The following is a 13476-nucleotide window of genomic DNA, read 5'->3' as shown; positions in this document are numbered from 1 at the left end:
AGCGGCCGTCCGGCCGCGGGCTCCGCCCCCCGGTGCCGAGGGGGAGGTGGCAGGTGTGAGGTACCTGGGGTAGAGCCCCCTTCGTCTGGAAAGTTCTTCGCGAGAAGGCTGCTGGCGTGGCAGGTGAGGAGCCCGGCCCCTGGGGGAGCAGAACTGCCCCTTCTGCCGCTGTAAAGCCCCTCCAGGCACCCTGCTGACCGCACGGTCTAGTGAGCGATTGATTCATTGCGGGATGCCGCTTCTGTCGGTGGACGCGGCGTGAGGGGGTACGGATTCCGGGGCGCTGCGAGGAGGGTTCCGCGCCTCCGCGCAGCACAGAGGAGAGCGAGCTCCGTGCCGGCGCGGAGAGCGTCTTTCCGCTCAAAAGAAATCCCAGAGAGAAAAGCAGGTGCTTGTGAGTGAACGAAAACAGCCACGGCGAACTGAACAGCACGTTGCAGATCTGAATTGGGCTTGATTATTTTATTATTCTTGTATATTCAGGAATCGTGTAACAAGAAAAGAAGAAAAAAAAAATCAACCGAACAAAAAAACCCTGCCTACCTACAAGCTCATCTCCGCGTAGGACCGGTGCACTGCCGCCGCTGCCAGCTCCCGGCCCCGGTCAGCGCTCCGAGATGCGCGGGTCGGGGCGAGCGTCTCTGGTGCTCGTCGGACTGCTCCTCCACAGCCTGCAAGTGGTGAGTGCCACTGATTTTCTTTCAAAGTATTTTCAAGAATGGAAGCGTTTACAGGTGACTGGCAAGGCTTTGAAGTGGAGAGTGAAAAAATAAAATAATATTTTAGAGGCCAGGATCTTTCAAAGCCTGCCAGCAACTGAACGCTGGGTCTATGGGCAGATCCAGAGAGGAGAATGGGGAATATAATCTGGCAGTCTGTCTCACTGGTTGCACAGTGTCTGCGCTTAAAGAGTCTGAACAGTCACGTCACATCAGCAAAATGTGTTTAAAAAGTGTAATCTTTTAAGTTGATATTGTTATTACTAACATTATCAGGAGTTTTTGAATTTCCCAATTAAAATATTTTGCTTTGCATTTGTAATTTTTTACATCTTCTTTTTCAGATCTTTTCAGCTAACGCAGGTACATCTTCAAAATGATGTTTTGGTTTTGCCTACTCATTTCTGAACGGGTCCAAAGAGAACGTACAAAATTCTGATTTCTAATACATTCCGTAAGTTCGCCATGTTTTAGGAAAAAAAAAAACTTTTCAGGTTTGAGTTTTTAAAAACTTGTCATGATATTGCTGATATCTTTATAAATTTTAAATCTCACTTTTAGGAATCACAGTTCTATCAGACACTCACAGAGACATTCTCATGCCACAAATAAATAAATAAATATTAATAATTAAAAAAAAATCTCCTAAGCACTAAATATTTTTTAGTGTTCTGTGCATTTTATACTTCCTTCAATCTCCCATTCTGTGCCAAGATCTCCTGTTGCCTTATAAGTGAATAATATGAGGAATGCAAGACTGCAAGGAGTGCTTTCAGAATTTGCTCGGTCTCTAAGTGGAGTATTTCTGAATGTATTGAACTGTCAGAGTCTTCAACATTTAAGTGTGGCCACACTGTTTTAGTACTCGGATGCTTATGGTAGCACATTCTTTCCACAGGCTGCAGAACACACACTTGATCCTATTCATGCAGAGTACTGTTCAACAGGTTGAATATTTATATGTCGATTATATCTAGTATGCTTTAAAATAAGCGGACTGAAGTATCTAAGGGTTTTCAGTAAAACAGTTGTCACCACAAAATGATATTATGAGAGCAAGTAGTGGTTATTGCAGTAATTAATAGATTACAAAACTGACCAAGGGAAATAGCACTCCAGAATCAGTGGAATGTGGATCTGCTAAAAGTCAGATCACCCGCATGCTTGCTAAGGCATCTTAGCAGTCATCTTGTCAAGACTTCACTGCATTTAAGCATGACTGAAACATTTTTCTGATTATGGTTTGTTTAGTTTTTGTGTTTGTGTGGGGTTTTTTGCGTGTGTTGCTTTGTTTTTTTGTGTGTTTTTTTTTTAGGTTTCTCTATGTCCATATATGATGTGGCCTCAAGAAGCATTTATCTCAGATGGTCCAAGTTTTCAGGAGCCTCTTCTTACAGAGTCACAGCTACAGCTGTGAATACTGTGGGCCATTCTTTACCGGCTCATTTTAGTGGTGTTACACTTAAGGGCACTCTAACTTCGTTAATTCCCAATACTGTCTATAGTATACAAGCAGAAGCCATAGACAAGAATGGAATTATTCTGGCAGAAACACAGGCTATGCAATCAACAGGTTAGTAAGAGAACCTTCATGAAGTATAATTCCCATCAGCCTCTGTAGGGTTGGGATTTCATCCCTGATGTTTGTTGAATTTGTAGGGAATAGCTGCCGTTCCCGTTGCAACCTTTTGCTGGTGCTCACACTGAATTTGGTAGTAGCATGATTAGCTCATTTTCTCCTCTTCTTTTTTCCTATATGTTTCCCTGAGCTGCCATGCACAGCTTGCTCTGTCTCCAGCTTTCCAGATTATCTGCCCTTTCATTACAAGTGCAGATGTGAAGCTGTATACATTTGTCAGTACCGGTGCTGATAAATGGTACTTTTGCTTCAAAGGACTGCTAGCATGTAAATAATTGATACGTGATGAAGGATCTACATAAGCAAAGTGCTTTTTTAACTCATGCTGGAGTGCAATTGAGAAAAAAAAATTGTTGAAATTCTGTTTTTAATCATAATTGAACACTGGAACAGGCTGCCCAGAGAGGCTGTGGGTTCTCCTTCTCCGGAGACATTCTAAACCCGGCTGGACGTGTTCCTGGGTGACCTAATGTAGGTGTTCCTGCTCCAGCAGGGCGGTTGGACTCGGTGATCTTTGGAGGTCCCTTCCAATCCCTGACATTCTGTGATTCTGTGTGATAATTTTTAGAAATAGCCGTTACTTCTCCAGTATTTTTTTTTTAATGAAAGGAATCATTGCAATAAAAAGTAGCTGTGTTTATCCTGATAAGTGTAAAAGAATTCAACTGCTAGATTAGTTATCTGAGAACAGAAATTAATGATTCATATTTTCGAATTTATTTCTGATATAAATGATGCTTCATATCCTCTTCTTGCTTGACGCAAGCAACTCCCTTAAATTTGCACGGAATTTGTTATGAATTGCTACTAATGACAGTATATTAAAAGGAAAAAAGTAATCATAGCACAGTAGCTGGCAACTTGCTCAAATACGGGGACAGACACAACTGCAAATGTTCTGGAGGCACGGTCATTCGGAAAATACATTGCCAGTTTTAATAAGGGACAAAAGAGGGTGTCTGGTGTGAACAAATGAGAAAATGCTTGGGTCTAAGAGAGCTGCCTTCCTATGAATAAGTTTGCCTCGAGGCACATACTGACATCCCAAATACTTTTTAATTCCTTTTTGTACTTTAGACACTGTAATCTTGTCCTCTAATGAGTCTTTTGCAGTCTTGTAACATATGGATTTGCTTTACCTATGCTAATTCTGGTCTGAACATCCTGATTACTGAACATAAATTGCTTGTGGTTAAGAAACACACTCTCTGTAGTCACTTTGTAACTGCAGTACGTAAGAGCAGACTCTTTCCGAATGACCTTCAGCATAAGGTATCAGAAAAACATTCAATTGGAATATTTAATGTGATGTTATTGTATATCTGAATATACCTGCTTTGAGCAAGGAGAAGGGATCCTCCCAAACCGTACCTATCAAACTAATTGTTACGGTCTTTCATCCATGAAAATTTGCCACCGTCCTAGTAGCAAGTCTTTTCAATTATTATACGGTTTCTCAATAGTCTTTGCAGTTTATGTGCTGAAAAAATCTGTTGGTTTTTTTTTCCTGAAATAAAGGTAATTACACTATATTGTGTAACTTTTTATAACTGAAGAATAAATTCAAATCATTAATACAAGGTACAGACCGTTTGTCCCGATCTGTCTTCGTTAAATGTACAGCGCTTAGCTTTGAGTTCCCCAATTTCAGCACATCTTTTGTGATTCATGTTTTAGCTCCAGATGTACCTGTTATCGATCAAGCTTACTCAAAACTTAGCAGTAGTATCACAGTGGAATGGAGAGCGGTACCTGGAGCTACTAGTTATCTGCTGTTTGCACAGGATGGAGATTCCTGTGTCGAAACTGTAGTCACAAAATCACCAGGTACAGTGATGGGATTGAAACCAGCCACCTGGTACAGAGTCACTATCAGATCTGTAAATGCAGGAGGAAAGAGCCGGCCTTCACCTTCCAGAAAAACAGCAACAGGTGGTTTTTATTTTTATTTCAATTCTGTAATATTGTAATTTAAAGCATTTATGCAAGTATCTTACCTTAAAAAAAAAAAAAAAAAAAAAAAACCCAAACCAAAGAACAACAGTTTTGGAGCTGAAAATGAACAGTATAGCCCAGAAGCGTACCAGTACCAATTATTATAATCTTATATTTTAAATTGTATTGAGCACATTCTCCTTGCAGTTCTTGAGGACTAGAATTCTACTGTCTGACTTAATAACAAGGACGTGAGTCTGAATTATTGGTTTTGCTTTGTAACAGTACTGAAAGTTAATGTTCAATAGAGAACTTTCAATAGAGTCTGTATGAATGGATGGATTTTATTTTAATAAAAGACACAATTTGAGAGATCGGAATAAATGAAAAAAAACAGCTAAAAGTACAAAATAATAAGACAACCTAAAACTTAGATGGGAAATGCAGTATCTTAGTGATTTCCATTCTGATACACACTCAACCCTTCATAATTTGTTAAGAAGTTGCATGAATTACATTCATTTTACAAAATCTCTTATATAATGGAAGTACCAAATCAGTGTCCTAATTTATTCTGCCAATCTTGCATTAATTTGTTTTCCTGGTGTTGTTTTTTTTTCCTTGTTTATTTTTTTAAATAATTTGGTGATTTTTAAATTCTGTACATTCGTTTGGTATTTGGACCCCGCAAGCGGTATTACTGAAAAACTTAAAGCTTCGTTGATACTCTTTCTCAACAGTCTTGTCTGCTCCAGTTCTGTCTGTCAGTTCCCCGAGGTGTGATTCCATTGCAGTGAGCTGGAAAGCTGTGTATATGGCAGCTGGATTCTCTGTGTCCCTGATGAGATCAGACGGTTTGGGCAGAATGCTGAAGCAGAACACCACCAACACCTCCTTCGTATTTTCAAATCTAGATCCAGGAACTCTCTATACTATAAAAGCATATGCCTGGAATGTCAATGGTCTTCCTGGAGATGATTTCACATATAATCAAAGAACGCGTAAGAAATTTTATTTTCTGAAACTTTGTAAGCATTTTAAGAAGAGATATACAAAGAAGTATTTATGTACATATGATTGTGTTATGTTTTTCTAAGATATATTGGATAGATTTAAACATTGTATACATTTTATTTCATGGAAACTCAGATGATGTTTCTATGTTTAATGAGTGTTACTGAGGCAAAGATACCTTTAACTAGCAGCAAAGTTTTACAGGCCTGGGTAAAGATTACCCAAGCTTAGACTAATTTGAGGATTTTTCTTACTGTAAACAACAAATATTCACATAAGGCAAGGAATTTGAAAAGAAAGCTTGTTGTCAAAGTACAACTAAAATAATTTATTTAGAAAATTATGCTACAACATTAAAATCAGTGAGGGTAAAAAGTTACTTCATTTGCAAGAGCTGAAAGCGATCATGTCTGTAGACCATATGCAAAGTTGTAATTACAGATGTTCCAAACCGGTGTTCCATAGGTCCTAAGGCACCAGCAGATGTTCAAGTAGCTTTCGGTAGCGGAGCTTTAAGAGCTGTTGTTTCTTGGACGCCAACAGAAGGAGCTCTGACTTACAGTGCGACAGCCTCCAGCGGACTCTTGAAACTCAAGTGTAACACATCTTCTTCCTCCTGCATAGTACCGTCGCTCCAGTGTGGGTCTGAATATTCTGTTTCTGTCGCAGCACATAATGATGCTGGATCCAGCAATCCTACTGATGCAATAAGCTTACAAACTAGTATGTGAATAATTGGTTGTTACATAGCTTATGGCATTTGAACATACATTTATTTAATTTCAAATGTTAGGCCGTTAAAATTCTTGGTTCCCAAAATTGTTTTTGCTTCTGAACTGTGTGCATAAACTATGCCATATACCTTTGTACATAGCGGATAGTACCCTAAATTTTCTTAATATTTCTGTGAGAAACTTGCAATGGTGTACGTATTGTTAGCTGAAACAAGAAGTCTGCATTTTCCTCTTACCAATAGTACATACTCTAAAGTCAATTTTCTGAGCGTCAAACCAATCTAAGGAATAGCAGATCTATCCTACTGTGGCAGATCTGTCACAAATAGAGGGGGAGAAATCTGTGAGAAAATAGCACGGAGGACTGGCCCTAGGCTGAGAAGTGTTCTAGGCTAGATTTAGTTGCAACCTAGAATGCAGATTAATAACCACTTGCAGCTAAAATGGCACCACCGGACTGAATTAAGATGCAGTCACAGGCCATTTCAGGTAGCAGCTTCAGCTGCTGAAAGGCTGCTGATCTCAGCTACTTAGCGCCACTGCCGTGTCAGAGATTAATGCTTTCAGATCTGTTAGATGTATGGCCCATGTAAGCAAAACCTAAATCATGTAAGCTATGTGCTACCTTACAGACACCAATTAATTACTGATTTATTTAACGTTACCTACCTCGTTTTGACCTCTCATTGATGTGAGTTAAAGATCACTCGTGAGCAACTCAGAAATAGTTCTAATGGAATGAAAGCCTTTGGTAAGAGACACTTTTAAGCTGTGGCCTGTAATCTTCTCAGCCAACGTTGCTTCAGTTCGACCATGTATAAACTAATAAGCAGCATGCTAAACTCTTTGAACCAGAAAGAGATGAAAGGTGTTAACTGAGCAAAACCTATGGAGTTTTCAGTTTACTGCAAAATTTTAGGATGCCACCAGAAAGGAAACCCACGCAAAATACTTCTTTATTTTCAGTGAGTGTCATAACACCATATAGAAGGTTTTCCCAAAAGTTTTTTAGGTTCCGAATGCTATTTAAGCTAGTATTCTGATTGTCATCCAGAACTATTATCTGTGAGAACAGAACGTGGCAATTCCTTCTCAAATACTACCTGGTGCCTCTGGTTTTGTAGATGTCTTTTATGTAAGTGATGAAGGTAGCATGTTTTGTTCTGCAAAAATCATAGTCACTTTTTGTCTAAATGTAAGTAACATCATCTGTAAAGCCGTATGAGTTCCTGTTTTCTTGAACAAGACAATTCTAAATATTCAAACTTTAGAATAATTCTCTATATACCAGATTTTCCTATTTTTCCCCCTGAAGTATAACTTAGAATTATTTTTTCTGATTTTTTTTTCAGTTCCTTGTGCACCAGGAAATGTATCAATTGAAGAGGATGAACGTGGAAACTTGTTGGTATCATGGTCTAGAGTAAATTTTGGTCATTATTATGTGGTTTTTGTGAAGAGCGATGATGGCTTGGAAGTATACTGCAACACATCACGTACACAATGCCATTTCCAGTCAGACTGTGGTTTCACCTATTTCGTTAGTGTCTTTGCATATAACAAAGCGGGGCAGAGTCCTTTAGGTGATGTATTCAATTACACCACCGGTAAGTAATAATGTATTCTTGCAAATTCCTTTTAGATCTGTTGACTGTCTTTATGATAGAGCTGACTGTAGTTTCAAATTTTTTTTTAAGATAATGACTTAAACTTCAGTTTTTACTTAATTTGAGGGCAAAATGACCAGTTCAGTGGGAAACTGTGAAGAACATTCTAAAGAATTACTTAGATAATTTCTAGATGTTTTGAAATTTTAAATTGAGGATAGTCATAATTCTACGTATGTATAAGTACACATAAATACTATGTATTACATATACATGCAGAGGCCCTGTGTTAAAGGAAGGGTGTGGAATTAACTCAGGAAGAAAGTCTGGGATGAATGACATTCAGTTTGCGCCATATAAGACGTCTTTGGCGATTTAAGCTATGAAGCACAGTGGCAAACGACGCAGTTTTCTGTTCAGGCTGAAGATTCTATCTGTGCCTTGCCTGTTCCAGCACCGTGCTGCCCCAGCGACTTCCACGCCGTGCTGGTGTCGAGCGACACAGTGCAGGTGAGCTGGGCTCCTGCCCGCGGTGCTGAAATGTACGAGACCAAGGCTGCCTCCTGGAGAGGGACGGTGCTGTGCAACGACACCGCCACCGCCTGCACCCTGTCCGCTCTGCGCTGCAACACCCGCTATAATGTCACCGTTTACTCCTTCAGCGAGGCCAGGGGCAGCAACGCATCGTGTGCATCTAAGTTTGTGGCAACAGGTACGAGCGTTCCTACCTTCCTTTAGCGGAAGAAATAATTAGGTGGATTGCATTGATTAATGGATGAAAACCATTAATAGAGAGCTAAATTACTGTGGCTGACTAAAGTGAAAAAATAAGGCTGCTGGAAGTATTTGAAAATATACTGTGATGAGGGACCTAAAAAAAGATTCGGACTGAAAGTTAGTGCATGCTCCAAGCTTTTGAAAATCAGATCTACAATTCATTGCTGTTCCTGTACGCAAAATCTACGTTATCATTTCTGTCACGAGTTCTGAATTCACGCTTGATGTAACCATGTAAGGATTATAAACTTTTTCAAAGGAGCTTATTAGTTGTAACTGGAAGCTAATTTTTATGTGTAACCGTTATAATACTTGTAAACAATCTGTTAAACAACTTTCAGCTCCCTGCAGTCCTGAAATTAAAAATATTTCAAAGGAGGCTCTTTCTGTGGTCAGCGTGCACTGGCAATCTGACAATGAGGAAGCTACATATATCGTAACTGCCCGAGGAGAGGCTGGACTTTGGCATTGTGCAAGCTCCGGAAACTCTTGTACCCTAATTAATCTTCCCTGTGGATCTGCTTTCTCTGTTAGTGTTACAGCAAGATCACCAGCTGGACAGAGCTTACCAAGCTACAGCGTCCCTTTAGAGACCGGTACGTGAGAATTGTATTTGATGTAAAATATTTAGTATCGTGGCAATACAATATTTCTACATATGTTTCTAAATGTGTATATGTGTATAAAAATTACCATTTGTGCAAATTATACTTTCTGTATTGTCTTCTGCTTAAATGCATATGCATCTGTGTGTGTATAAGAAGGATCGCTTGGCATTTGTCTCAATCTAAGAAGCCTTAGTGCATTCACTTATGATCTGTCACAGCTAATATCGTAACTTCCTTGGCAGCATTTTGACTTCTAATATTACCAGGAGAGGCAATGAGGTTATACCCCCCTCAACAAACTAAATAGTCTTAAGAGAAAATTAAAGCACTTCCTACCATAATTCCTGCTATTAATTTGTTAGCATAACTTTATCCTATATTTTTTACCCAGATCACTCCAAAACGCAGTCCTGGGATTAATGTAGGCCAGGATCAATTTTAATCAGGCAGTTTGGTTTTTAACAGTTAATTTGTTTTGTAGAGAAAGAAAGTTTAAACAGAGACAGACCTTGACTGTCACATGACGTGACAGGTAGAGATGGATCCTGGTTACTTGGACCCTAGGCATGTAGCTGGAGTACGTTCTTCACCACACTAAGGTTTGCCTGAAAAGTACGCTAGTTTTCTTTGCTCAGCGTCGTGTACTGCTCTAGTTGCAATCCTCCAAAATGTTTTGTTTTCCAAAGGAAAAACTGAATTGAATTCTCTATTTTATTTAAGCTCCTTGTTGCCCTAATGACCTGACTCTAACTCAAGTGACACAGTCTGTAACAAATATCAGCTGGTCAGTTGGAATGGGTGCGCACACATACGCAACAACACTGGAGTCTCCAAAGGGACAGGCAGAATGTCACACTCTTCAAAACTACTGTCTCCTGGGATGCATCACATGTGGCACCAACTACACAGTATCTCTGACAGCAATCAGTGAAACTGGTTTGACGTCCCGTTGCACATATCAAGGATATTCTTCGAGTATGTAAACGATAAATGCAATTGTGAAGAAAATGACTAAATATACAACTTAATTGAATAGTGTTCCTCTAATGCAAGTAATGTAACTGAAACTCAATAGTTGCAAGTACCCTCTTCTAAATAAAAGCACATAGAATTAATTTCACTATCATTTAAGCCCTGTTCTTACAGCTTATAAAGAAGCGTTGATAACAATACTCCAGAAACAAGTATTTAATTATGCTATGGCATAATTAAATTCTAGAATCCACAAAAGGTTCCGGGGCTTTCTAGGTAGACCTACTGCTTCCATAAGGGGAGAGTAACCGTATTCCTGTACATCAAACAATGGTTAAATTCTAGCTTCGTAATTCTGAGAGAAGTTCACTTACCGATACATTTCTTATTCTGCTAGGTGCTTGCTGTCCTTCCAGAGTGAAGCTATATAGACTTGGCAGTAACAGTATCCGGGTATACTGGCGAGCTTCTGAAGAAACAATAAGCTACAGTACCGATTTACGTGGCTCAAAAGGCAATTTCACCTGTACACCTAGCTCGGGTCTAAGTTACTGCGATATCACTGAGATACCTTGTGGGGACGTCTACACAGTGGTAGTATCTCCAGCTACTGATAAGAGGCCGAAGCTTACATTTTGTCCTAAAAAAATATATTCAGGTAAATCTTAAAATTTCTTTGAACGCTTTTTTTCTCCACGCACGCTAGATAGTTAAAATGTAATCAAGTTATTTGAGTAAAGGCAGCACGCAGCAGAACTTTTCTGTTCTAGTGTTGACGCCAGAGTAATCTTCGTGGGTGCTACTGTGCAGTACTTGTGATGAGCTTCACAGGAGCATTTTGAGATTAAGTACAGGAAAGTTGCTTTTTCTTAATGTAGCTTTTGCCCAAGGATCACTAACACTTAACCACACAGATGCCTCTTAACTGCTGAACCTAGTGAATAAAGAGAAGTTAATTTTCAGTTGGGAGGGCAGAGGTTATATTATGGAAGCAAATAAATGAGGTTTTTGATCAGTTTGTTTTATAGTGTTATTGTTTGTTAAAAAAAAAATAATCAAGAACTTCTATAAACCAACCCCAAGTGGATAGTGGATATTTTGAATTAGTAGTAATTTCCTTGGGATTCCTTTCCCAGGGCGTAAATTTAATCCACTATCAAACTGTAACGTGATGCGATTGCACAGTTGTTTACCAGGGATTACATTCAGCAGCCTACAACCTGAAACTTACCATTCATATTACTGTTTCGTGTCATTTCAGTAACCTGTTCTGGAAGCTCTGTTGGAATGGGTAAGAACACACACTACATTCATGCCAAAATTCGTGTTCGTAAAAGCATATTAGCACTGCGTAAATCCAAGTAAGTTGCAAATAATAAATATTTGACCGTCAAAACTTAGCGTTATGCAGGTTTGTCTCACCCCTCATCTTATAATGCATAATTTAAAAAACATCTTTACCTACATTGTTGCCTGCGTACCATCATGCCGTTCCACACAGTCACATGACATTTACTGTTTATCTAATAGTACATAATAAAAGGCAGGCTTATCTTTTATAGCCCAGCCATATTCAATTCTAAATTAAACAAGGTCACTGCTCTAAATGTGACTTAGCTGAATCCATTCTACTTCATTTCACAAGGGTTTCAACACGATAGTCTTGTGCTCCATTTCTCTATATAAGATGCTGGAAACAACTTTGAACGCATTTCACTAGAGAATTGCTTTTCCATAACTGGAATTATATTAATTTCTGAATTGTTACAGTGATTTACAGAGGAAAGGGCCATGCAGAACATGTCTAGACGGAAATTCTGGATCAAATAGGGAGGTAAGTTATAATGTCATAATTAGGATTACAATGTACTAATCAGACTTATTCTTCTGCTTAAATTTTTAGAATTAGAGAAAGAAGCTTAATCAAATCTTATCAAATATAACTGACCTGTTGAAGTCCATCATATTTACCTCATGTTGTCTACTCCTATTATCAATACTGATTGATCCCCTCCTTCAGTAACCCACCTTTCACTCCCTTGTGTAATTTCGAATACAATTTTGTCACTCTTTGCCAGAAGCGAAGCAAGCAGATCAAGATACTCTCCGCTCCTCATTTTATTTTCCTATCTAACATGACTCCTTCTCCCTTCCTCAAAGTACTAGTTTTCTGGGCAATTCACTGTCCTTGTCTCAGAAGGATAAGGATGGTGACAAGTCACTGCTGTCCTTTTTTCTTCTACTCTCCCTCCCCCCGGTTGATCATTTCCTCTTCGCTGCTCTCCTTCAGCTACCCTGGATGTTACAGATGTTAACATCATTCTCCCTGAACACCCTTTCCCTGAAGCTGGAAAGATGATCTACGCGTAACTGCAACAGTCATAGCTGCTTGAGGATGGGGAAGAGGAAAGCTGGAGATTTAAGCTATGGAATTAAGCTACTCATAGGATACTGAATTTCAGCCTTAACTGATGAGATCACTCTTAAAATACGGCTGAACATAAGAGACCCTGGTAATCTTGAACTGTAATTTTCAACGTAAAGCAATCAGTTCTGAAAGCTGTTCCAGAACAATTACTAATCAATCAGTGTTCTAGACCTAATGCATCACTGAAATAGTAAAGGCTGAAATTAAGAGTGAAGTGTAACAACAACGAGCACTTCAGGTGCACCCAAAACTAGAGACTTAAGTAAGCATGCTATGCCTATTTACATTTGATAAAAAGTGCATCTATCCTCCTTAACTTTCAGAGGTAATTCACGAGGGTAAACTCAACATCCTCTTTACGTTTTTTGTTTTGTTGCTGAACTAACAGTTATTACTAACATTAACTTCTTGGTTTTCAGAAAAGGCAGAACATTTCCTCATACTCCACCCACTGTGGTTACTTCTTCAGCCAACACAGACCTGTCGAAGGATAAGCTTTTCTTAAAGCTCAATTTAAAATTTAGGTAAAAATATAACCAGACAACAACTGAACAACTTCAGTAGCAAGAGATTTCTCATACTGTGGATCGTGGTGATAAAGGAAAGACTAACTCCTCATAAAACAGTAAGAGCAAAGAGGGAGAAAAATATTCTTATTTTTGCTTCCTTAAATAAGTGGAAATTGTATTACTAAAAATCAAGCTTTTTTTCTTCTCCTTGAGGATTAGTGACAACTGTTTTACTCCTGTAAGATTTAAGGTACAGCAAACGAGTGAATATTCAGGTAAATGTTGTGGAGGGTTTTTTTGTTGGTTTGTTTTTAAATGCTAGTACTTAAATACGTAATATCCTGGATGCCCTGCGTCATGCAGAAGCAAAAAGGCAAAACATGCGTTTATTCCTACCTTCGGGTCACTTCATGACCGACTTACCCTTACATTCTTCCCATTTTCTGGGCTACTCCATTTCTTTTTTAGGTAAATATTCTATACAATTACATAAAATGTTCTACACTGCTACATAAAAGCCCTAATTTGTTCAAT

General features: G+C 38.9%; 1 protein-coding gene across 3 annotated transcripts; it reads left to right on the top strand.

Moving 5' to 3' along the window:
• Positions 2-13439, top strand: FNDC7 (fibronectin type III domain containing 7). Of its 3 annotated transcripts, XM_021405347.1 has the most exons (15): positions 7-123; positions 484-680; positions 1064-1082; positions 2035-2292; positions 4036-4290; positions 5034-5294; positions 5773-6030; positions 7394-7648; positions 8103-8360; positions 8767-9021; positions 9754-10008; positions 10403-10663; positions 11267-11296; positions 11776-11839; positions 12853-13439. In XM_021405347.1, the coding sequence occupies exons 2-14, from the start codon at positions 618-620 to the stop codon at positions 11811-11813; spliced, it is 2466 nt and encodes an 821-aa protein (XP_021261022.1). In that variant the 5' UTR covers positions 7-123; positions 484-617; the 3' UTR covers positions 11814-11839; positions 12853-13439. The 3 variants fall into 3 exon arrangements, with proteins under 3 accessions (XP_021261020.1, XP_021261022.1, XP_021261021.1); XM_021405346.1 differs by having other exon boundaries at positions 11776-13439; XM_021405345.1 differs by having other exon boundaries at positions 2-123; positions 11267-13439.

Source organism: Numida meleagris, chromosome 7, assembly GCF_002078875.1.
Source record: "Numida meleagris isolate 19003 breed g44 Domestic line chromosome 7, NumMel1.0, whole genome shotgun sequence".
Taxonomy (NCBI): Eukaryota; Metazoa; Chordata; class Aves; order Galliformes; family Numididae; genus Numida; species Numida meleagris.
Note: the sequence above shows the minus strand (reverse complement) of the source record. Positions and strands in the feature narration are given on the sequence as shown.